Genomic DNA, 26,488 nt, shown 5'->3' with positions numbered 1-26,488 from the left:
TTATTAAAATAATTATAATAATATCATATTATATGATAAAATAATAATATTAGAGTTATTAATATAATTATGGTATTATTTGTTATAATATTACTATTATATTATATTATATTATAAGTCTGAATTTTGAATTAGAAAAATTGTAAATTTTAAATTTTATTAGGGGTATTATGAAAGTTTTATTAATTGTATTATGTTGATTCCCGCACAATCTAAAAGTTAAAGTTGTCTTTAGGTTGTTTCTGATTTTGACGGTAGATTGTTAAAAAATTCTTCAAAAAACACTTTCGAGAAGATTTACTAAACACTAAAATTAACTTCTGCTACAAGTAGAAGCTAATTTTGGGTACCAAACTAAGCCAATATAATTCACAAAAACCACATGATTACAACAACCACAAACCTACGCAAGCAGACCACCAAACCAGATCCAACCACACCACAATGCAGAGGAAAATAAATTGAGGAAAAAGACCTTACCTCAAGACCAAACCACTGGTTTCACCAACCTTAGATCAACAAAAATCGCTGAAAGAACGCAGCAAATTCAAACCAAACACACCTCCAATCCAACGCCGGAGAGACGCATTCTAAGCTTGCCAGCCACCTGCACTCGAGCACCAGCCCCACGAACTAGATTTTAGGACCCGTCCTGCGCCTAATGAGAAGAAAACAAACACAAGAAACACCTGCTACCAGCAAGAAAGTACCACAGATTTGAAATACTGACATTCAGAAAGCAAGATCCGATGCTAGACTGGCAAAAGGCAGAAAGAACTAGCTATCCAAGGCCGACGGTGACTAGGGCAAAAGCCCTCAGGTCCTGAGAGAGAACGACATAATTCTCTCTCTCTCTTTCTTTTTTGTTTTTATTTAATTTACCCTTTCCTAAAATGTATTAATCTTTAAAAATATTCAAAATTTTCCAGCTCAAACACGAATTTAGAGCAATTTCGTCTTTTGGGTCATATGATTTTTAATATGAGTTTTAATGTGAGTAATTTGACGGATCTAAACGAAAATACTTAATTGTACCAATTTAATAACGTTAAGGACCATTTTGTTAAAATTAAAAAATAAAAATTAAACTGTCACCTACTAAAGAAGTTAATGACCGTCCGTGTTAATTACCTTTAATATAATAAACACTATTACTATGTTTGGAGTTGATTTTATTTTTGTTTTTCACGTTTTTTGAGAAAGAAAAAATAAAATCGGGAGAAAAATGACGTTTGACACAATTAAAAGATAAAAAATAGAAATGAAAATGATTTTTTAGTTTAGTGTAAAATAGGAGAGAAATGAAAAACGACTTTTAGTCGTTTTTCATTTTTTGTTTCCGTTTTCTCTTCTCTCGAGCACAGAGAGAGATATAGACTTTAATTGATTTTTTAATACTGAAAATAATATCTTGATAAAACTACCAAACACATTTTTAAAAATGATTTATGTCTGAGATTAAAAATATTTTTATTTTTATTTTTATACAAAATATAAAATTATTTTAAAACGAGTTTCAAATGTGCTCTATAAATTTAGAGTGAGGCAAAAATGTCATTTTATAGGAGAGAAGAAAAAGCCTAAATAAAATAATAAAAATTAAAATTCAAAATACAGATGGCTCTCTCAGAAGTCTGAACCTCCCGCCTCAATTGAACGGACCTCCAAAGGAAAAACCCTCTCAGACTCAAGATTACACTCTCGCTATCACTTCTCTCTCTAGTTTCTCTCTCCTCCTCACAGTAACAGTGCTCTGTTATTCTTATTCTGCTTCTTCTTCTTCTTCTTCCTCATCATTATTGAAGGCGATCGGAGCAAAGAGAAGAAAAATGAGAGAGGAGGAAATCGAGAAGCTTCGAGGGGTGGTGAGGGACTGCGTGAGCAAGCATCTGTACTCGTCGGCCATATTCTTCGCCGACAAGGTCGCCGCCTTTACCAACGATCCCGCCGACATCTACATGCAGGCTCAGGCCCTCTTTCTCGGCCGCCATTATCGCCGCGCCTACCACCTTCTCAACGCCTCCCAGATCGTCCTCCGCGACCTCCGCTTCCGCTACCTCGCCGCCAAATGCCTTGTAAGTCGTAACTTAATCCCCTCTCTCTCTCTGATCGAACCGATTGTCTTTTCCCCTTCTGAAATTAGGGCTTGACAAATACATGTTTGAAGAAATTAGGTTAATTTTGGTTGTTAGTTTGGAAAAAAAAAAACCAAAGGAATGAATTACTTGGAGTACTGTGTATAATCCAAGATTTCAAAGTATCTAGTGTTTTTTTTTTTTTTTTATGAGTTTACTTCATTCTATTCCAAATGCTAAGTTCATTTCTTGTTGCTTAACTTACTTGAATAATTAGTAGTAGTAACGTGCGTCTAAAATTCTTAGCTTTGCTTAATGCCAACTGGTTCAATTTCTTGGTTGGTTAGCATTTGTTTATGCACTTTAGCTTTATACTATTTACTATAATGCACTGATGTTTTAAGTAATTATGTAAATACAAGGTTATTTTTTTATATATTTTTATTTTGTTGTTTCTTACTTCTTAGGCGTTTATAAGTTTGGATGTTATGTTTTTTTAGGAGGAACTGAAGGAGTGGGATCAGTGTCTTCTAATGCTTGGCGACGCTAAAGTGGATGAACATGGGAATGTTTATGATACCAAGGATTGCAATGCCATGTACTTGGATAAATATGGTGAAGATCGCGAGATCAATGTAATTCTTTTTTCTCCCCGATTTACTGGTACAGGCTTTTGAAAGAATTTGTGTCCGTAATATGGCATGTTCAACTTCCCAGTGAGAAAGATCATTTTTTCTGCAGTGAGAACCTTGTGGTTAAGCTTATAACTTTGTTGAATTTTCATGCTGAGACTAGTAGATTGGAAAATTTTCTTTGCAATGAAAATGATGATTGTCAATTTGTGTTTAATGTTGATCAGTCTTTGTGGAGTTTTGGTTGGTAATATGGTAATTTCACGAATTCCTACACTTTTGCAGATATCTTCTGCAATATGCTTTCTGAGAGGTAAAGCATATGAAGCTTTGGAAAATCGTTCCCAAGCTCGACTGTGGTTTGTCCTCCTGCCTCTTTTAGCTTGCTTTCACGGAATGCTGCTTTATGGTTTTTCTTGTTTGCATTAAATGAATCGTTTCTTGTTGTTTACTATCCATCTTGTTCTACAATATTTGCATTGTTCTCTTTTGAAGGTTCAAAGCTGCTATCAAAGCTGACCCTTTATGTTATGAGGTATTTTTGGAATTATATTTTAATTTTTGTTTGGTTTATAAGTCTTGGCCAAAGTTAATTTCCTTGTCTGTTTCATTGCCAGCTTAAAATATTTTGAACATTGGAAATGACTAAATTATAATTATTGCTATGTTATTTTTCACTTGATATTTGGATTTTTTTTAAAAATGTATTATGTTTAGTTTTTTAAGATCATCTTGGTTCTTGTTTCACTCAACTTGTTTTGACAAGTGAAAATCATTTTTAGCTTTTTAAGTGGATTTTTTAAATGAACTAGAATAATTTTGCTCGTTGGGTAGACAATTATTCATCCTTAATACTTTTCACATAGTTTTTCTTGATGTTTTTCAGGCACTGGAATGTCTTATTGAAAATCACATGCTTTCATGTGAGGAAGGTATAGGACGGTGCTAGTCTTTTTTCCCTCCAATTATTTATGCATGTCCTTTGTCATTGATAGCAGAGTGGTACTGGGTGGAATTTCTCTATTTGACACTGTTTCTGTTCAGTAGTTTTGGATGTATATGGTGAAATTACTCTTGGCTCATGGTCAATTAATTATAGTTTCTGGATTGGTTGCTGAATTTCAGAAACAAGTCTCCTATCGTCATTGCACTTTGGAGCAGAAGATGGATGGCTGTCATCTTTCTATTCATGTTTAATAAAAAAGGTAAATTTTAGAACAATAGATTGCGTCCAAATCTAAATGTTTAACATGTTAACAAACTTCTACATCTCTGTTTCATTTTGTTATTTAGCTATATGATTTCTGGTTTTCTAATACTAATTGGTTCATTTTTTTTTGTCTTCTCTAGTATGACAAAGAGTATGTCGTAGAAGCCAAATTCAGAGAACTTGAGAAAGAAAGTTGCAATAGCAACCCTTCTGATTTATCCTTCATGCGTAATCTAAAAAGCAACACTGATCTTTTGGCCTGCAAAGCTGAGTACTATCACCAGTGCGGTGAATATCAAAAATGCTTTGAATTAACCTCCATGTATGTTGGTATCTGATCTGGAAAAATATCTAAATTCAAAGCTGTTTTCTTTCTAGTATTCAATAGCTTTTTTTAATTTGTGTTGTTACATTTGTTTTACAGACTACTTGAAAAGGATCCTTTCCATCTGAAAAGTACACTAGTGCATCTTGCAGCTGCCATGGAACTTGGGCAATCAAATGAACTCTATCTTATGGCATGCAATCTAGTGAAAGACTATCCTCAGAAGTGAGGCTGATTTTATTATCTTACAACTTCATTCACTTTCTCTATGAAGATATTGCATGCATATTTACTTATTTTAAATAGTCATCAGCTGCATATGCATTATGAATGAAATGGTTTTCCCTTAAGGTTAACAGAAGTTCAAAAGCTTGTAAACTGAGCAAAACTTTCGTTGTGAAGTGTCTTGTATTTCCTTTGGAATGGTGATTGATGTCGATGAAGTAGAATACAAATGACAGATTGTAGACTTTCTTTTGCATTTGCTGCTCTTAGATGCTCATTCTCTCTTGCGCATTTAGTAGATCACTCAATCGGACGTTTTCTCCTTTCAGGGCTTTATCATGGTTCGCTGTTGGTTGCTATTACTATTGTATCAAGAAGTATGATCAATCACGCCGTTATTTCAGGTATTCCATAGTAAACCTTGAAACCTTTGAATTACATGCATCTCTCCCAAGTATAGATAGTTGCTTTTTCTCTACTAGTAGTTTATTTCTTGGAGCAGTATCAAATTATGATTTAGGCATTTCCTCCCTTGATTTCCCCTTAGACTTAGGTGTGTCATTTTAGATGGCGTGGTCCGAGTTGACTTAATGTTTTGATAGGATCTTGTTAGTTAGTTGGTTAGGGAAGTTAGCAGTTTGTTAGAAGTTGGTTAGCACTTAGTCAGAGTGGGTCTAGTAGTATAAATAAGGGGTTTAGTTGTTAATGATTCAATCTTTCAGGTCTTTGTCCTCTGTTCTAGTTAGAATCTTATCAAATGGTATCAGAGCATACTTTTTTGGGCATGGCTGAGGAGGATTCGACGGAAGGTTGGATGAGTTAGAGAAAGAAATCAGAGAAGTTCATGAATCAGTGATGAAGGAAATTGGGGAAGTTAGAGAAGAAGTAATGGATTCTTTTGCTCCGATTCGAAAGATGTTGGAAGAACAAAGGCAATTCTTTGCAGCATCAGAGAGAGCGAAAACGCTGATGGTGGAGGATAGAGAAGGAATGTAGGCGTCTGAGAGGGGAATCGCAGGGAGCATTGTCAGAAATCACCGACGGAGGAGACAAACCTTTTTTGAGCGTCAATTTTGAAGATTCCTGCGGAGTCAGGGCGGAATCGAGCGTTGATGGGGTTGGGTTTCACGATTCCGGTCCAATTGGTTCCTATCCCCACGTGATTAGGCTTGGGGTTAGAAACTCCGGCGAGATAGGTTCTGATTTCAGTGATTTGGGGGGGGGGGGCTGGTCTCACAATTTTAGGTTTGGGTCTTGGAATTGAAGCGTCGTTAGGGCTGATTTTGGAGGAATTTGGACTGGGTCTTCATCTGCCGGCGTGATTGGGACTTGGTCAGAGATTTTCAGGGTGAATTTCGGCAAGATTTGGGCTGGGTTTCGAAATTCTGGCCGGATTTGGACTAGGTGCGTTGATTCCGGCGCGATTGGGGCTGCTTTCCGTGCAATTGAGGGTGGGCCTCGCAATACCAGCGTCATTGGGGTTGGGACATGGAATTCTGGTGAAATTAGGGCTAGGTCTTGGAATTCCTGCATGCTAGGGGTTGGCTCAATTTTTTCGACGAGATTGGTGCTAGGTTTGAAATTACCGAAGGAAATGTGGTTGGGTCAGGAAGAGTTGGAATTGAAAATGCAGATGGAAGTTCTAAAATCCAGGGGTTCATTACTCCAAAACCCAACGTTTCTAGGTTTGACATTCTTGAGCGCATTGCTCTTAGATCCTTTGCTGTTAGGATCATCGTTCTTGGGATCATGATTCCAAGATTCCTTGTTTCTGAGTTAGTCGCTGTTGAGTTGGTCTCTCTGAGATTCATTGCTCCATTCGACATTCCAAGATTTGGGGTTATCAAAATGGGAAGAAGGTGGAGTCATTCCGATGCGATTTCTTGACTTACACCTTGAGGACAAGGTGTTTGTTTGGGGCCGGGGTAATGATAGGATCTTGTTAGTTAGTTGGTTAGAGAAGTTAGCAGTTTGTTAGAATTTGGTTAGCACTTAGTCAGAGTGGGTTTAGTTGTTAATGTGGTGAGGGATAATGAAAATTTGGGTAACCTGGGGAGAATTGGTGGTCTCTCGAATACCACCATTGTTAGGGTTTGTAGGATTGTATTGAGATCCATCACTGTTTTATCAATAAAGATTCAATCTTTCAGTTCTTTTTCCTCTGTTCTAGTTAGAATCTTATCACGTTTCTCATCCTAAATACACATAATAGAGTATTGACGCTATTAGTCTATCAAATAATGCTTGTTTTCTCATAAAAAAAAAGGAAAAATAATTGTTGCAATTTGAAGGTGCTGCACTTTGTGTCTGGTAGTTTAAACTAAGTTCAAGCTTACTACCTCTGTCTATTTATATTTCTTTATTAGTTTATCAGTGTTTTAATGTTGTTAATTGGAAGTGATTTTTTTCGTCTCTATGCTACAGTAAGGCTACCAGTCTAGATGGAACCTTTCCACCTGCTTGGATAGGTTATGGCAATGCTTTTGCTGCTCAAGAAGAGGGTGATCAAGCAATGTCAGCTTATCGCACTGCTGCTCGTCTCTTTCCAGGGTACTAGCACCACTCTTTTGATCTTTTCTTTTGTTTCTTTACGTATTTTGTTTTTTCTTTCCTCTCTTTTTAATAAAGAAAAAAAAAAAAACTAGTCAACTATTAAATTTCTTTTCATTTTTGCAATGGCGCTTGGGTACATGACAAGGAGGGTTTTCGTTTTATTTTATTTTATTTTTTTATTTATAAATGTTGAATATGTTTGTTGGCCTTCATGAGGTTCGTGCAGAAATCCATGTGTCTTTTTTTTTAACCTTTTGCTTTATTGTTTTACTTCATTGATTTGAAGCTCTTCGCCCTTTTTTGGAAGTGCATATCTCTGGTTGATTGCATAATTTTAGTAAATGTGACATCTAGAATGCCGTGTGGGTCCTAAATTGAGATTGACAATTAAAATATCACGATTTTCTCAGGGAATCATGTTAAAAGCTCGCTTTACTCTGTCAATATAAACAAGAGATTATTAAAGTTTGTCTATCATCATGGCTCATGATTGAGATACCATTTTACTGCTAATCTACGTCCCCCTTTTTTTTTTTTTTTTTTTGTAATAAGCATTGTTAATCTATTTCCTAGGTGGTACGGAGTGAAACTTCTCTTATTATTTATGAATTGTCCTTTTACAGGTTGAATCTTGATATTCTCTTATTCCAGGTGCCATTTACCAACTTTGTACATTGGGATGGAGTACATGCGAACCCGCAGTTTTAAACTTGCTGAGCAGGTGCCTTGCTTCCAAAACATGTTTAAATTTTCATTTATGGTCCTACTTTGGTTAGAATTTGAAATAAACTTCAAATTCTGACGGACTCATATTTTTGATATTATTACAATAATTTTGATGACTTCTTTCTGGTATTAGTATTCTTGTTAGCTCTTTGTGAAGCATGAATTTAGAGCTGAGAGTGCAAATCTGTATTTTTCCACAAGTTTGAGTTTTTCTTGTAGAAAAACCAAAACTGTGTTTAGGAAAGAATTCATGTATAGCTGTAATTGTATCATTAGCTAGGTGTCAAATCTGTATATTTAGGAAAGTATTGTTAGCAATTATTTGCTTCCTAGAATTAGTGATATTGTTTCCTTTTTTAGTTAGGCTGTAATTGTATAAAAGTCTCAATGAATGAAATCATCATTCCCCAATATTCTTTTTCGAGTTGGTATCAGAGACTGTTTTTGGGCAGAAATCATCCTCCTTCTCTCCGTTCGTTCTCTGCTACCCTCAATTCACCATGTCTGATATGTCGACTGAGTCCGAGTCCACTACCATTCCAAAAACTTCTGCCTCCCCAAAAACAGCCGATCCTATCAAGACGAGCGACTCCCACTCTGTTCAAATTACAACCATTTGTTTGAATGGTGATAATTTCCTACGTTGGTCACAAGCCGTTCGGATGTATATCAAAGGACGTGGAATGATCGGATATCTGACAGGTGAAACGAAGGCTCCACCAGAGACGAATCCTGGCTATGCTACATGGGATGCTCAAAATTCCATGGTTATGACGTGGCTCGTGAATTCTATGGAAGAGGATATTAGCTCTAACTATATGTGCTATTCAACGGCAAAAGAGCTGTGGAAAAATATTAATCAGATGTACTCTGATTTGGGGAATCAATCACAGATATTTGAATTGACTCTCAAAATTGGCGAGATGCGGCAAGGAGAGGACAATATTACCAAGTACTTCAATTCGTTGAAGCGTATCTGGAAGGATCTGGATCTTTTCAACACTTATGAGTGGAAATCACCAAAAGATGCACGCCACCACAAGAAAGTTGTGGAAGATGACCGTATCTTCAAGTTTTTGGCAGGACTCAACGTTGAGTTTGATGAAGTTAGGGGGAGAATCAGTGGGAGGCAGCCTCTCCCTTCAATCGGAGAAGTATTTTCAGAAGTAAGGAGAGAAGAAAGTCGGAGGAATGTTATGTTGGGCAAGAAAGGACTTGGGACTGCTGCAGAAGGCTTGGCTTTGGTGACCACTGGAGCAACATCGTCCAAGACTCCTGTGTATCAGCGCAAATTTGGTGAGAAACCACGTGTGTGGTGTGACTACTGCGACAAACCATGCCACATGTGAAAATTGCTAGAGACTGCATGGGAAACCTGCGAATTAGAAGAGCAAGGCAGGAGAGAAAACTGGACGCTTTCCCACTGCTAATGAGGCCAAAGCCAGTCCTTTCACCAAAGAGCAAATGGAGCATCTTCTTACACTACTGAAATCTGGTTTGTTGTCATCTGATCCTCCAAATGTTTTTGTGGCACACACAGGTAATGAATCAAAAACTCTATCTTGCTGCATTAATTCTTCTGCTCCATGGATAATAGATTCAGGAGCTTCCGATCATATGAGCAATTCCTTTAAATTATTTCAATCTTATACACCATGTCCTGGAAACAAAAAGATTAAGATTGCAGATGGTAGTTTTTCCCCTATCGCAGGAAAAGGTTTGATACAAATTTCAGAAACAATAAATCTAAAATCTGTCCTCCATGTCCCTAAACTTGCTCGCAACCTTTTGTCTGTTAGCAAACTTTCCAAAGACTCTAATTGTTCTGTTACCTTTTTTGAATCTCATTGTGTTTTTCAGGATAGGAACTCGGGGATGACAATTGGCAGTGCTAGAATGATCAATGGTCTTTATTATTTTGAGGATAATTTACCTTGTTCTAAAATTGCTCAAGTGCTTAGTAGTATCAGTTCTATGTCTACTTATGATCAAATAATGGTTTGGCATTACAGATTGGGCCATCCTAGTTTTATCTATCTAAAACGTTTGTTTCCATCAATGTTTAAGAATATTGATCCCTTAATATTTAAATGTGAAAGTTGTTTGCTTGCAAAAAGCCAACGGAAAAGTTATATTCCAAAATCATAACAACCTACAAAACTGTTTTATCTTTTCCACAGTGATATTTGGGGACCTTCAAGGGTAACCACAGTTTCAGGTAAAAAATGGTTTGTAACCTTTATAGACGACCATACTCGTCTTTGTTAGGTCTATTTGATGCGTGAGAAGTCTGAAGTTGAAAAAATATTTCAAGATTTTTACAATATGATAGAAAATCAATTTCAAGCAAAGATAAGCATTTTAAGATCAGATAATGGAACAAAGTACTACAATAAAGTTTTAGAAACTTTCGTACAACGAAAAGGAATTTTACATCAATCTTCATGTCCAAATACTCCCGAACAAAATGGAATAGCCGAGCGAAAGAACAAACATCTTTAGAAGTAGCTCGAGCTATGATGTTTTACATGAACTTGCCAAAATATTTGTGGGGAGATGCTGTTTTAACTGCATCATATTTGATTAACATGATGCCTACTAGAGTTTTGCAGTATATTACTCCATTGGATTGCTTGAATTTTTTTTTTTTCCAGAATCCCGTATAAACTCGGATTTGCCATTAAAAATCTTTGGCTACACCGCATATGTGCACATTCCAAAAAGATCACGGTCTAAATTAGACCCAAGAGTAGAAAAATGTATTTTTTTGGGATATGTTCCAAATCAAAGGGGTTACAAATTTTTCAACCCATTGACTAAGAAATTTCATATTACCATGAATGCAACTTTTTGGGAAAATTTACCTTTCTTCCGCAAAAATTTAATTCAGGGGGAGAAGCTGGGGGAGTCAAATTTTTGGGAAATAAAACCTTTACCACAAATAGTTTTTGATCCTATTAAAGCAAAATCTACTGAAATAGATAAGAAAACTAGGATCACTTAATCTGGAAACACTGAATTTGAGTTTGACATTGGTCTGTCAGATATGGAAATACTACGAATGGAAAAAATCGATCTAATCTTGAGCCTGTGGTTTATTCTAGGAAAAATATCCTTGAAAGAGGTAAAGATTCTTTGTCTCGCTCAGCACGCGACCATGAGGAATTCCCGAGTGAAGTCCATCCAAATGCATTAGGTAATTTAGATACTATTAATTCTCCATCTTCCTTATCTTGTATTCCAAATTCTAGTGAAACAGTTGCTCCTGAATCTAGTCCGAACCCTGTACCTGTTGTTCCTATCCAAGAAACAGACCTTAATCTTCCCATTGCCTTTAGAAAAGGAACCCGAACTTGCACTAGACATCCTATTGCCAAGTACATCTCCTATGACAACCTTTCTGCCAAGTATAAAGCTTTTACTACAAAGATTTCAAAACTTGTTGTGCCTAGAAATATTAAGGAGGCATTTGATAAACCGAACTGGAGATCAGCCGTGCTTGAAGAGATGGAGGCATTGAGGAAGAATGGTACGTGGGAGGTGGTTGAGTTACCTAGTGAGAAGCAGGTTGTAGGGTGCAAATGGGTGTTCACAATCAAAAGTAAAGTTGATGGTAGTATAGAGAGGTATAAAGCCAGACTAGTAGCAAAAGGCTTTATCAGACCTATGGAATAGATTACCAAGAAACTTTTGCCCCTGTTGCGAAGATAAATACAATACGGGTCTTATTGACTCTTGCTGTGAATTCTAACTGGTCTCTGTTTCAACTTGATGTAAAAAATGCTTTTCTCAATGGTGACCTAGAAGAAGAAGTGTTTATGAACCTACCACCGGGCTTTGAGGAAGAACTTGGGGTTGGAAAAGTCTGCAGACTAAAAAAATCCATGTATGGACTCAAGCAGTCACCTAGGGCATGGTTTGATTGTTTTGGCAAGGTAGTGAGGAAGTACGGATTTATACAGAGTCAAGCGGATCACACCATGTTTTACAAGCATTCAAGAGAAGGTAAAGTTGCCATCTTAATTGTGTATGTTGATGATATTATCTTGACAGGAGATGGTTGTAGTGAAATGGATAGACTAAAGAATTTGAAATCAAAGACCTGGGAGTGTTAAAATACTTCCTTGGAATGGAGTTTGCAAGGTCTAAGGAAGGAGTTATTGTAAATCAATGTACGTATGTACTTGATTTATTTGAAGAAACATGTATGTTGGGTTGTAAACCGATAGAAACTCCTATGGAACCAAATGTAAAGTTGCAACTAGCCAGCGCTGAAGATGAAAAGGATAAGGAGCAATATCAAAGACTTGTCGGCAGACTTATTTATCTGTCACACACACGTCTGGACATAGCCTTCTGTGTAAGTGTAGTTAGCCAGTTTATGCACTCACCTGGCCCTGAGCATTTTGAAGTTGTTTACAGGATTCTAAGATATTTAAAGGGGACACCAAGCAAAGGGCTTCTCTTTAAATCCCGAGGACACCTTCATATTGAGGCTTATACCGATGCAGATTGGGCTGGAAGTATAGCTGATAGGAGATCAACTTCTGGATACTGTACTTATGTTGGTGGTAACTTAGTAACTTGGCGTAGTAAGAAGCAGAATGTAGTTGCAAGGAGTAGTGCAGAGGCTGAGTTCAGGGCGGTTGCCCTTGGTATTTGTGAAGTAATGTGGATCAAGAGAATACTGCAGGAGTTGAGAACTTCAGAAGTTCTACCTATGAAGTTGTATTGTGACAATAAGGCTGCTATTTCTATTGCTCATAATCCAATTTTACATGACTGCATAAAGCACGTTGAAGTGGACAAACACTTTATTAAAGAGAAAATAGAAGGTGGTTTGATATGCATGATCTAGGTTCCGACTGAAGATTAAGTAGCTAATTTGCTCACAAAAGGACTATCTAAAAAATAGTTTGATTTTTTAGTAAGCAAGCTGGTGATGAAAGATATTTTTAAACCAGCTTGAGGGGGAGTGTAGAAAAACCGAAACTGTGTTTAGGAAAGAATCCGTGTATAGCTGTAATTGTATCATTAGCTAGGTGTCAAATTTGTATATTTAGGAAAGTATTGTTAGCAGTTATTTACTTCCTAGAATTAGTGATATTGTTTCCTTTTTTAGTTAGGTTGTAATTGTATAAAAGTCTACTCAATGAATGAAATCATCATTCCCAATATTCTTTTTTGAGTTTTCTAAATGTAAATTGAAAAATGTACAAGGAAACCTTTCTAACGTTGCACGTCTCCAGAAATAAGTTCTTTGTAAATAGAACAGGAGCTTATACCATGCTTAAACTTGAGAAGCTAATTATTGCTATATGATTTAGATGTTTGTTGTTTTAAGTTTGGAAGAAGTTAGAATGTAGCGGAATCGGGAATTCGTCAACAATTGTGGACGTAGAAGTAGGTCATGGTGGTTATTCACTTTAAGCAAGGACGTACTTTGTACTCAGAGTAGTCTAGAATTTGATTAAATTAGTATTTAAATCCAATGAATAGTTGTTAAGCACGAAGATACTGGGATTTTGGAAATTTCTAATGGCAATTGATACAATAGTTATTAAAGGTGCTAGTTTTTGATCAGTGAACTTCCAGTTCTCCCTTCTCCATGTTTCTCACTCTTTTCCAAATCAACGTTCTTTGTTCATAAGGATGGAAAACAAGGTTAGATTAGAAGCTTGAAGAGGAACAATGAGTGCTTGCGAGTTGAATAGTACAACTGTATCTCTGGAATTTGGTTGCTTAGAAGCATAGATAACCCTATTTTGTCATTTCAGATATCCTGATTTTTTTGGGGGGTGTAAATGCAATCTTTCTTCTATTACATACGGGGGTATAACAAGTTTCACGTCTTATTTGTTACAAGTTTATTGCTTTATGGAACTGCTAGATTACTGAAAAATCTGTCTGCCTCAGTTTTTTATACAGGCTAAGAGTATTTGCCCATCAGATCCACTTGTCTATAATGAGCTAGGAGTTGTTGCTTATCACATGAAGGAGTAAGTATATGATGACCTCCTGAATTATTTGACTTTCTATATTTGATTTTCTTTTTCTTCATAGCATTTTCTAAAGAGTTTTCATGTATTTGTAATTTTGTGAAATAAAATTATAGATTAGAAATTTCTGCATAACATTTAGAATTTGGTTACATGAAAGTTGTTTTTAAGAACTTTGTGAAGTTTTCCTTCATGAATACTCTTTTCTTTCCCCCTGAGTTAATGGAAGTAAATTGTGTCAATTATAATTAAAATAGCTCATTTGTTCTCTGAAGCAAGTAAGAAAAGATTTTTAAAAAAAGAAGCAAGTAAGAAAGATTTTTAAAAAAGTGATATGACGGATGCTGAACATCTGGCATTAAATAATCACTGCTTCTAAAAACAATCTTGCATAGAGAGATTGAAGTTCATAAAAAAGGATTTTTTTTTAAGGGAAAAAGGAAATAGCTAAGATGCTAAAGTCGGGCAATTACATGCACTCTTTCTTTCCCATGTACAAAATATATTCAAGAGCATAATAATGTCTATTTTAAATGAAAATATTGCATATAGGTTACAAGAATGAGTTATGTGGTCCGTCTGTAGAGTCTTCTTTGACTTGTGGGAATTGAGAGAGACTTCAAGATTTGTGGAATTAAAAAAATTATGCATTTTTGGAGCTTCAATCAGATATCATGTTTATTTTGCATAGTAGATTAATCTCCTGATAAGACGATGGTGGGCTAATTTTAATTGGGAACTTATAATCAAATTTCATATCTATTTCGATTCGTACTTGGTTTTGTGGTGTTAATCGGGAAATATTTGCTTATAATACAGGTATAGTAAAGCTGTACGGTGGTTTGAGAAAACTTTGGCCCACATTCCTTCCCCTTTAAGTGAAATGTGGGAACCAACTGTGGTCAACATTGCTCATGCTTGCAGGAAATTGAAGTTCGTGATAAGTTCTTATTTTGTACTTCTAGTGTATTTACAGTAATCATCTAAAAGCTCTAGGGTTCTAACAAGTGTTGGTTTCTTAGTTCTTTTTAAGCTGCTTTATATTGAGTGTTGCTGACTATGTGGATGTGAATTGATTTCTAAATTGGATTTAATTTTCTGTGCATTTCCATGTCCTCAGTCATGTAAGCTATTGTTTTTCTGGGTGATGTGAGTTCTTTCATCGGCTTAGGTCAGGAACAACTTGAGCAAACAAGTAATTCTACAGTACAAGTCTGAAAACTCAATGAAAGTTGTCTTTCTTTTTCCCCCGGAGTGTCTTTAGTTAAGTTTGGATAAATATTGCTGACCGTAAAGATGAACATTGATTTTTAAATTGTATTTGTTACTTCTGCATTTACACACTCTCAGTGTTTTTCATCACTCTATTTTCACAAACTGGTGTATATATTGGTTATGTCAGAGAAAATTAGAAAAAATTAAAAAAGGTTCTCTTTTACATTGCAATTGCTATTGCTGTTTCAGGAACTCTTTTTACACCTATTCTTTTGTTCTCAATAAATTTTTGCTGATTAGACATAATTTTCCTTGTAGGCCTCAAGCAATCATTTAGCTAATTGCTATTGAAATCCTCACTGTTTTATTCTTTATGAAAAGATTGCACATCAGGCTGGAAAATTATTTACTGATATTCGAACTTCTCACACTTTTTTTTTTCTTTCAATAAATGCTCCTACCATCTTTAAGTTAGCATTGAACTAATTGGAAGAATTGAAACTTGACTCTGTCTCCGTAGGACTAGGAAATCCAGGACCTTATGGCCAGATATTCCTGTATACAGATGCCAAGTCTGCGTATTGTGCAAATTGATCTATCTTTTTCTCCTAAATTTCTACAACCAGTGGATTTGTTTTATTCTTCTAGTACATGCGAGAACCTCATGATTATTGGGGCATATTGATTAACATTGTTTATTAGAGGAAGGCTTATTTGATTAATGGATATGATGTTGTTGTCTTTCCCAAAAAATCGTAAGGTGGTTGGTGGTGTTAATGTGGACTTTGATTTGGGCATAAGAGTGCTGTTCTGATTGGTTGTGGGAGGAATCCTGGTAACACGAATTTTAAAGCAAGCGATATACAAGCTAATGGTCGGTTTCTGTTGAGCGAGTTTCTTAACATACTGTCGGCCCGGACTGAAAGCCTGAGAATGTCCAAACCCAAATTTGCTGAATTGGTCTTTTGTTGTGATTTCCTTCTTCTGATCAACTTAATTTATTAATTTATTGTTTGCTTATACTTTATCTGTAGGGAACTGTCTTTTGTTTGGAGTTGAGATGACTTTTAACCTCAGGCGTCAAAGCTTGTCTTTTTAGTCCTCCTAAAACTCTCTTCTCATATTGACACTTACGCTTCTCTTGTAGGAATATATTCTTATTGAACTTGGATTACGAAATTATAGATTCTTATCTGATTTGGTTTATGAAATTAAACATTCTGATGCCTAAAACATGATCTTCTTTTTCTCAGGCTGTATGAAGAAGCAATTGCTTATTATGAAAAAGCACTTGCATTATCAACAAAAAGTGTGAGCACTTATGCTGGTCTTGCATACACCTATCATTTGCAGGTATGAATAGCAGCATAAAATGCATTCGAAATTTGATTTTTTTTCCCTTTCCCTTTTAAGTTCACGGTGAATGTCCTTTTGGACACTTATTTTAAAAATGTCTTTAAATGGATGATTCCTAATTTTGTCAAGAGTATTAGAAAGAGTTAAGCAGATGTCTGCCGCATATGTTATACACATGTGCAGCATTGTCTAATGAAAGACATAAATTGGTAGTTGGTGGATCGATTATATGTATAATTAAGGTATAGTCTTGCTTGAAATAAATCAATGGGTATGGGACTGTCTTCAGACAAAGTAAAATATCAAGGTATTCATTTTCTCCCTTTTACGTAATATGATGATCAATGTTGTATGTTAACGTTCTTTTTTTTTGTTCCTCTCATGATGCAGGACAACTTTTCTGCAGCAATTACACACTATCACAAAGTAAGTACTCAATTGTTTATTTCCACATCCTTTTCATTTAGGTCACCGAAAAGACTATGTCCCTGTACTCATAGATGTCTGCAATGGCAAACTTAGGTATATTTCTTCATAATTTTTTCTCTAAAATGTGATTTGTAAGAACTTGAACCATGTGGTTGCAAATGGAACAAAAGAAAACTTCTTGCCATTAAGCAAATGACATTGCAAAATTGGACAAGTCATCCCATATAACATAAAAGTGACCTCATGTCGTCAATTTTGACGGTTTCAATATCTTCTGGCTTCATGCACACTTGACTGATGTCATTTATCTTATATTTGAATTCCATGAATGCCTTTAAATAGAAAGTAAAAAAGAAAAAAAGAATGCCTTCATGCCCAAAGACTACGCTCGGTCCCTAAGAATTGATCCTCGTTGTGCTTACGTGATGAGGTCATGGCCATGCCTTGGTGAGCGTTGGCATGTCGGGGAGCCTCGGTATGCTCGGTAGCCCTGTCCCTAAGAATTGATCCTCGTTGTGCCTACTTGATGAAGCAATGGCCATGCCTTGGCGAGCGTTGGCAGGTCGGCGAGCCTCGGTATGCTCGGTAGCCCCGGTCCCTAAGTATTGATCCTCGTTGTGCCTACGTGATGAAGCAATGGCCATGCCTTGGCGAGCATTGGCACGTCGGGGAGCCTCGGTATGTTCAGTAGCCCTTGTCCCTAAGAATTGATCCTCGTTGTGCTTACGTGATGAAGTAATGGCCATGCCTTGGCGAGCGTTGGCACGTCGGAGAGCCTCAGTATGCTCGGTAGCCCTGAGCTCTAAAAATTGATCCTTGTTGTGACTATGTGATGAAGCCATGGCCATGCCTTGGCAAGCATTGGCACTTCGGGGAGCCTTGGCATGCTTGGTAGCCCTGGTCCCTAAGAATTGATCCTCATTGTGCCTACGTGATGAAGCTATGGCCATGCCTTGGCGAGCGTTAGCACGTCGGGGAGCCTCGGTATGCTCGGTTGCCCCGGTCCCTAAGAGTTGATCCTCGTTGTGCCTACGTGATGAAGCCATGGCCATGCCTTGGTGAGCGTTGGCACGTCGGGGAGCCTTGGTATGCTTGGTCGCCCCGGTCCCTAAGAATTGATCCTCGTTGTGCCTACGTGAAGTTTTTGATGGGAAAACTTTTTGTTATTCATCTATTTCAACGAGTACAAGAGCAAGAACATAACATATATACAAGAACCCTAGGCAAGAAATCTTACAAAAAACAGAAAATAATCCTTGATTTGTGGAGAGAAATCATCAATCAAATTAGTGAATAAATTACAAGAGAAAAGGATGGGATAATAGACTATCCAAATCCTCTAAACAAGGAAACTAGTGAAGCTGAAATATTCCAGCTGTAAATCCTCTAGTCAACAGCATAATTCCACACTCTCCCTCATGTTGGGCTGTAGATATTGATCATACCCAACTTGAAACTCAAGTCTTTGAAGCTAGTTCTTGGTAGAGTCTTGGTGAGAATATCCGTTGTTTGAAAACCTGTTGGAGTGTACATGAGAGTGATAGTTCCTTCCTCTATTTTTTCTTTGATGAAGTGACGATCTATCGCCACATGTTTAGTTCTGTCATGATGGACCAGATTTTTGGCATTGCTTATGGCAGCTTGATTATCACAGAACATTTTCATTGGAGTTTTTAATGGAATTTTTAGCTCCCTGAGTAAATGTTTCAGCCACATTCCTTGACAAATTCCATGGGCTAGAGCTTTGAATTCTGCCTTTGCACTACTCCTAGCCACTATGGATTTTTTCTTGCTCTTCTAAGTAACTAGATTCCCCCACACATAGGTACAATATCCAGAGGTAGATCTTCGATCTTTTATTGAGCCAGCCCAATCCGCATCATAAAAGATTTCGACACTCTTCTTTGTTGGCTTCTTGAAATAGAGGCCCTTCCCAGGAGTCATTTTAAGATACCTGAGAATTCGGTAAATGGCATCCATGTGCTTTTCTGTTGGGTTGTTCATGAATAGACTGACAACGCTAATAGCAAACCCAATATCGGGTCTAGTGTGCGAGAGATAGATGAGTTTCCCTACAAGCCTTTGGTACCTCCCTTTGTCATCATGAGCACTTCCTTCCACCATTCCAAAGTTTAGTTGTATGATCCATAGGAGTGTTTGCAGGCTTACATTAAAGCATTCCTGTTTCATTCAGTAGATCTAGGACATACTTTCATTGAGAGACAGAAATGCCTTTCTTTGATGTAGCGACCTCCATCCTAAGAAAATACTTGAGATTTTCCAGATCTTGGATTTCAAACTCTTTAGCCAGTAAACCTTTGAGTCTTCCTTTTTCTTCTTCATGATTTCCAGTCAAGATAATGTCGTCAACATAAACAATGATGATAGCTATTTTTCCCTCCGATGAATGTTTAACAAACAAGGTATGATTAGTCTGACACTGAGAGTACCCATACCTTTTAACAACCCTAGTGAATCTCTCGGACCATGCACGCGGGGACTGTTTGAGCCCATATAAGGATTTTCTGAGCCTGCAAACTTTATTCATGGTTGCCTTTGTCTCAAGACCTGAAGGAATCTCCATATATACTTCTTCCAAATCACCATTGAGGAAAGCTGTAAGTTTCGAGAAGAAAATAATCGTTCTTCTTATTATTTTAATAAATGAAAAATACATGAATATATAGCAGAGATCGGTTAACAACTTCACCTCCAATCTAGCTGGAAAATAGGAATCCTAACTACACCGAATCAAATCAAAAGAAACATACTAACAATCTTATCCTAATCTCCGAATCAGTGAATTCAAATTGAATTCAAATTCGAATTTTATTTAAAATAAAAACTTCCTAACTTCTAGGCTTTTCCTAAATCTTCGACACCACCCTCAAGTTGGTGGATAGATATCTATCATGCCCAACTTGTTGATGGAGAACTCAAAATTTGGTCTGAACAATCCCTTTGTGAGTATATCAGCTATTTGTTGCGTGGTTGGAACAAAAGGCAAACAATAGCTCCAGCATCAATCTTCTCCTTTATAAAGTGTATCAACCTCAATGTGTTTCGTTCTGTCATGTTGCACCGGGTTGTGTGCAATGCTGATTGCTGCCTTGTTCTCGCAGTACAATTTCATAGGCATGTTTACTGGCATCTTGGGCTCCTCTAGTATCCTTTTAAGCCACAACATCTCACTGAATCCTTAAGCCATAGCTTTATACTCTACCTCTGCGCTGCTTCATGCCACCATGTTTTGCTTTTTGCTTCTCCAAGTAACCAAGTTGCCCCACACGTACGTGCAATACCCTGAAGTGGATCTCTTGTCTATGACAAGCCGGCCCAATCTGCATTAGTATAGGCCTCAATATTCTGTTGTGCAGTTTTCTAGAAGAATAAGCCCTTGCCTAGTGTGCTTTTTAAGTACCTTAAGATCCTATACACAGTCTCAAGATGCTTCTCATAAGGGGAATGCATAAATTGACTTACTATGCTCACGCTAAATGCAATGTCAGGCCGTGTATGTGATAAGTAAATCAATTTTTCTACTAGTTTTTGGTACCGAGATGTATCCACTGGATCTCCTTGCTATCTCCAAGCTTTTGATTTGGATCAACTGGAGTGTTTGCTGGTCTACAACCTCTCATTCTAGTTTTCTTGAGGAGATCAAGGACATATTTCCTTTGTGAGACGACTATTCCCTTCTTCGATCGAGCAATTTCATTCCAAGAAAGTATCTCAGAGACCCCAAATCCTTCATCTAGAGAACTCTGATGAGAGGCACTTCTTTAGCTGGTTCATCTCCACCAGATCATTCCCAGTTAGAATGATATCATCCACATACACTATCAACAACTATTTTCCCATCACAGGAATGCTTTATAAACATGGATGATCGGCTTGTCCCTGGATGTACCCTTGTCGTTTTACTGATTGAGTGAATTTTTCGAACTAGGCCCTCAATGACTATTTTCATCTGTACAAGGATTTTTTTAGCTTGCATACCTTTGAACCATTAAGGGCTATAACTACCATCTCAGATGGTTGTCGAAAGGAGATTAAGGGCCACGACTTTATAGGGGCATAAAGTTAATAAGCCACACTATGAAACTTTGAGAGAGAGTTATCGAAAGGAGATTAAGGGCCACAACTACCATCTCAGGTAACCAATTTGGCTTCATGCTAGGCAGATCAACCACGAAAGCCATTTTTTTTCTTAGGATGCTGATGGAAACGTACAGAGAAGTCATGACGGACTTACATATGGTCTTTATAGATTTATACTAGGCATATGATAGGGTGCCGAGGGAAGTTTTATGGTGGGTGCTAGAAAAGAGATGAGTGCATGTGAGGTATATCAAGGTAATTAAGGACATGTACGATGGGGTGGTCACGAGTGTGAGAATTGCTGGAGGCTACACGGCAGAGTTCCCCATTCGGATTGGCCTTCATCAAGGTTCTGCTCTTAGTCCTTATCTTTTCACCATTGTGATGGATGAGTTGGCAAGAGAAATTCAAGATAATGTTCCTTGTTGTATGCTTTTTGCGGATGATATAGTTTTAGTTGATGAACACAGAGAATGAGTTAACCGTAAGTTAGAACTGTAGAGACAGACTTTCGAGATGAAGGGATTTAAGTTAAGTAAGACGAAAACTGAATACATGCATTGTAGGTTTAGTAACTCAAGTAATCAGAGTGATGAAATTTCTTTAGATGGTGTAGAGATTGGGGCTTCTAGAAAGTTTAGGTACATTGGGTCTATAGTGCAGTACGAAGAAGATATAGAAGAAGATATTCAACATAGGATTAAGGCAGGGTGGGTTAAGTGGAAGAATGTTACGGGAGTTTTTTGTGATGGCAAGATGCCTATTAAGTTGAAAGGAAAGTTCTATAGGACTGTAATCCGCCCAGTTATGTTATATGGTAGTGAATGTTGGGCCATTAAGAGACAACATATATCTAAGATGAGTGCGGCAGAAATGCGTATATTAAGATGGATGAGTGGCCATACGAGAATGGATCGCGTAAGGAATGAAGTTATTCGTAGTAAAGTAGGTGTAGTAGCAATAGAAGATAAGGTGCACGAAGGCCGCTTGAGGTGGTATAGGCATGTCCAACGTAAACCGCTAGAAGCACCAGTTCGCGCTTGGGAGGACATTCTTATACCTAATACTAGGAGTGGGAGGGGGAGACCAAGAATTACGTGGACCGAAGTAGTTAGGAAAGACATTCTAGATCTAGGCCTTAAGGAAAGTTTTATTTCGAACAGAGCTGCGTGGAAAAGTGAAATTCATATAGCTGACCCCAATTGAGTTGGGATTAAGGCTTGTTGTTGTTGCTGTTGCTGTTGCATACCTTTGAACCATATCTCTTTTCGAAACCTGGAGGTGAATCCATGTACACCTCTTCTTCCAAATCTCAATTAAAAAAAGCATTCCTTACGTCTAGCTGTTGTAGAGGCGAATCAAGATTTGCTGCAAGTGACAAAAGAACTCTTATAGTATTTAAGTTTGCTACTTGTGCAAAAAGTCTCCATTTAGTCAATGCCGTAGGTTTGAGTGAACCCTTTGGCAACCAATCGAGCTTTATATCTTTCCAGAGATCCATCCGACCTATAGTTAATTGTGAACACCCACTTGCATCCTAGTGTTGTCTTTCCTTTAGGTAAATCCACCATCTCCCATGTTTCATTCTCCTCAAGAGCTTTCGTCTCGTCCAAAACCGTTGCCTTCCACTCGGGAACCATTAGAGCATCTTGCACATTTTTTAGAATCTCCAAATACGATATTTGTGAGGTAAAAGCACGGAAACTGGGTGAGAGATTATTATGACACATGATGGGACAAGGATGCTTGGTACAAGTGCAACACCCTTTCTGACATCAATAGGGACATTTAGATTTTCAGTGGACTTAGTAGACTCAGAACTGGAACTCAAAATAGGCTAGACTGGTTGTATAGACTCAGTTACAGGTTGAAAAAATTCATTTGGAATGTTACTTGAAGGATTTGTGGACTCATGGCCTTGCATGAGATTGTTGGACTCTTTCTTTTAAGTGGTGTTCCTCCTCGAGTAGACTTTTGAGTAGGTTATCACCCCCATGGTCTTTGTACCTGTTTCTTCCTTATCCGTTGAGGGATTATGATCATGAGATGGCATTTAGGTTGGTCTAGCATCTTCATTATTTACAGGATGAAAATCAATATGCTGGTGTAAAGGTGTAGGTATTTGAAAATCAAGTGTTTTCTCAAATTGAAAATATTCTGAACACTCCGAATCTTCAATTTCTCTCCCCCCTGAAGACGAGTTTCAAAAGACGGTTTTAACTCAAAAACGTTACATCCATGGTGACAAACATTTTTTTAGGGGTTGGCTCATAACAGTTTTTACCTTTTTTGAGTTGGAGCATACCTTACAAACACACACCTTCTAGCTCGCGGATCAAGTTTCCCTCGGTTTTGATCATGAATATGAACAAAACTTGTACAACCGAATATTTTTAAAGGCAAAGCCGATGAGAGCCTAGACATAGGATAAAACTTATGAAAAACGTTTAAAGGTGTTTCAGAGTTTAGAACTCTAGTAGGCATCCTGTTTATAATTGTGGAAAACGCAATCTTATTGATTTTGTAAATAGGATATATTAGGAAAGTTTGAATTTTATATTTTGTATCCCTAGGATTAGGGTAATCAGTTAGTTTCCTGATATCCCATGAATAATGGGATAAGGTGTAATCTAGGGGATTCTATTTTTGTGTATAAAACCTAAGAGGGCCGGTTGTATAATTCATTCAGTGAATAAGAAATATTTTTCTTCTCCTATTTTCCCACATGGTATCAGAGCCTTAGGGCTTGAATCTTTGGGGATTAATTTTCGGCCTTCATCGCCAGAATTGGTCTCTTGTTTGGCCTTCATTGCCAGAATCGTCTCCTTGTTCGGCCTAAATTGTTTCCTTGTTCGGCCTTCATCGCTGGAGTCATTAGATCGCCGTCTCAAGGGAAGGTTGCTTTCAATTGTCAGGGCTGCCGCCAGGAATTGCTTCAATCAAATCAGCCTTCATCGTTGGTGGTGTCTGCAGTGTAGGACCGGCCTTAATTGCCCTCAAAACTATTTTGGAAGATGTCGGAAGTGGCAGAAACAACTGCAGAAACATTGCTGGATGAGACAGAGAATGGACGGTCTCAGCAGGTTGGAGAACTACAGAATATACAGGCTGCCTATAGACTGAATGGGAAAAACTACCTTAAGTGGTCACAATTGGTTCAAATAGTGCTGAAAGGAAAAGGAAAAATCAGCCATCTCTTAGGGACTGGACCAAAACCGGGGGATCCCAAGTTTGAGGCATGGGATGAGGAGGATTCCATGATTATGACATGGCTGTGGAATTCTATGACCCCAGAAATCAGTGATACATGTATGTTTTTGGCAACCGCCAAAGATATATGGGATGCAATTCAACAAACATACTCCAAGGCAATTGCTGCGAGACAAGGAGAAAGAACGGTCACTGAGTATGCGAATCAAATGAAGGCCTTATGGCAAGAACTTGATCATTATAGGGTGATTAAAACCAAGTGTCCCGAAGATGTTGCAATTATCAAGGACTTTATTGAGCAAGATAGAGTTTATGATTTTCTCGTTGGACTCAATCCGGAGTTTGACTTGGTGAGAATTCAGATTCTTGGAAAGCAAGAGGTCCCATGTTTCAATGAGGTGGTGGCAATCATTCCGGGAGAAGAGAGTAGAAGAGAAATAAGGCTTGAACCAAAGAACACTGATGGCTCGGCAATGTTGGCTAGTGGCGGTAGCAACCCAGCCATGACTGCAGAAAAGGCACCAGCACCTGAGAATGTCAAGGCTGGTCAGCAAAAGACCCAAAACCGAGACTAAAAAGATACTTTGCTCTGGTCATCGCTGTTTTTGCCGTTTTTAATGTCCAATTGATGCAGGGTCCAATCCAGGTTAGCAGCCAGCAAAAGTAAAACTTGAATGGTGTTGAGTTTGGCAACATGGGCAAAAGTTTCTTGGTAGTCGATCCCATAGGACTTGGTGAATCCTTTTGCAACTAATCGAGCTTTGTACATGTTCACACTTCCATCTGCCTTGTAATTGATTGTGAAAATCCATTTACATTCGATTGGACTTTTTCCTCTAGGCAATTCTGTGACCTCCCACATTCCAGTCTTCTCTAAGGCGTGGATTTCTTCCTCAATGGCAGCCTTCCACTTAGGATGTTGTAGCGCCTCATGAATGTTGTTAGGAATCTAAATGCTACTGAGGTTAGTAGTAAAGGCACAAAACACAAGTGAAAGCTGTTAAATGGGTGGTTTGTACAAGCTCTCACTTTTTTTTGCTTGGCAATCGGTAAATCATCATTGTTCACCTCACTAAGAGTAGGTTCAGGGTTACTTGGAGTAGGCTCATTTGGTATTGGACTCAGTTTTGGACTTGGTTAAGCTTCATGATTGTGCTCAGGATGTGTTCGTTGCTCTGTATCTTCTTGAGATTGCTTCTTTCTCCTTGAGTAAACAATGAGCTCGCTATTAGTTGGAGGTGGTGATGTGTGAATTGGACAATGTGGTGTTTGAGGTTGCTTGAGAATATTAGTTTCAGAAGGTGGAATATTTGGATCGGCTTGTGGAGAAGTCGGGAAGATGGGAGGAGAAACACTCAGGAAGGTGGGAGGAGAAACAGTAACAGTAGGTGGGGGAACTTTTCATTGGAGTACTAGACAGGTTTTCTGTTTCCCAAAACAGATATTCTTTTGTAGAATTCTCCCCCTGAATATCAGCTTTGGGACAGCACGGCTGATGTTCAACAAATGTGACATCTATGGAGTTGTAAAATTTTATGGTAATTGGAGAATAACATTTGTAACCGTTTTGGTTTGGAGAGTACCCAAGAAATACTCATTTTATTGCTTTGGGGTTGAGTTTGCTTCAGTGTTGATGTATATGAACAAAAGAGGTGCAACCAAAGACTTTCGGTGGAAGAGTGGACATCAGCCGAGTACTAGGGTAGGATTTTAGGAGTGTCTGGCACGGGGTTTGAAATTATAAGACACGAGGAGGCATCCTATTGATTAGATATGCAGCAGTAAGAATAGCCTCGCCCCCTAAGTGTTTTGGAACGTGGGTTTTTCCTTTCAGCAATTTCGTACTGTTAGGGAGTATCAATGCATGAACTCTAATGAACAATTCCTTCCCTTGAAAAAAAAATCTCCCAAAATGGACTCAAAATATTCTCTTGCATTAGTAGACCCTAGCACTTGAATTTTTGCATGAAATTGAGCCTGAATCATATTGTAAAATTTTTGAAAATTTGACCCACTTCTAATATTTCTTTCATAAGAAATATCAATGTGATTCTAGTGTGATCAGATCACCACAAGTGAAACAAACCATCCGGTGCCCGTCACATTTTTTATCCTTGAAGGTCCCTAAACATCACTATGAATCATAAAGAAGGGATGATAAGGTTTGTACGACGGAATTGAGAAAGAATTACGAACATGCTTTGATAATTGACAAATTTCACACTGATATACTTTTGAATTATTATTGAATAATGATGGAAAAAGTTTTTTGAAGTACATAAACTTGGATGACCTAGACGATAGTGCCATAACATGATAATACTATGCTTATTGGAACTAGAAACAGAGAAAGAGTGCTTGTCACCATTTGCCTTTTGAGGTTGTTCTTCAGGATTATTAGCAATGTTGAGTAGATAGAGTCTCGAACATAT

General features: G+C 37.7%; 1 protein-coding gene across 1 annotated transcript in view; it reads left to right on the top strand.

The window, feature by feature from the left end:
• The first annotated feature begins 1,684 nt into the window (after positions 1–1,684).
• The window catches only part of LOC21387419 (anaphase-promoting complex subunit 6), a 29,098-nt gene continuing 4,294 nt past the window's right edge, over positions 1,685–26,488 (top strand). The window contains exons 1-15 of the mRNA XM_024167423.1: positions 1,685–2,075; positions 2,576–2,710; positions 2,993–3,066; positions 3,203–3,242; positions 3,594–3,639; positions 3,833–3,912; positions 4,058–4,239; positions 4,342–4,467; positions 4,797–4,871; positions 6,892–7,017; positions 7,672–7,741; positions 13,663–13,745; positions 14,565–14,678; positions 16,214–16,313; positions 16,707–16,742. Coding sequence (XP_024023191.1) covers positions 1,830–2,075; positions 2,576–2,710; positions 2,993–3,066; positions 3,203–3,242; positions 3,594–3,639; positions 3,833–3,912; positions 4,058–4,239; positions 4,342–4,467; positions 4,797–4,871; positions 6,892–7,017; positions 7,672–7,741; positions 13,663–13,745; positions 14,565–14,678; positions 16,214–16,313; positions 16,707–16,742 — 1,533 coding nt within the window. The 5' untranslated portion in view covers positions 1,685–1,829. The remainder of the gene's footprint in view (positions 2,076–2,575; positions 2,711–2,992; positions 3,067–3,202; positions 3,243–3,593; positions 3,640–3,832; positions 3,913–4,057; positions 4,240–4,341; positions 4,468–4,796; positions 4,872–6,891; positions 7,018–7,671; positions 7,742–13,662; positions 13,746–14,564; positions 14,679–16,213; positions 16,314–16,706; positions 16,743–26,488) is intronic.

This window comes from Morus notabilis, unplaced genomic scaffold (assembly GCF_000414095.1).
Source record: "Morus notabilis unplaced genomic scaffold, ASM41409v2 Scaffold673, whole genome shotgun sequence".
NCBI classification, from domain to species: Eukaryota; Viridiplantae; Streptophyta; class Magnoliopsida; order Rosales; family Moraceae; genus Morus; species Morus notabilis.
This window is presented reverse-complemented; position numbering and strand designations above follow the sequence as displayed.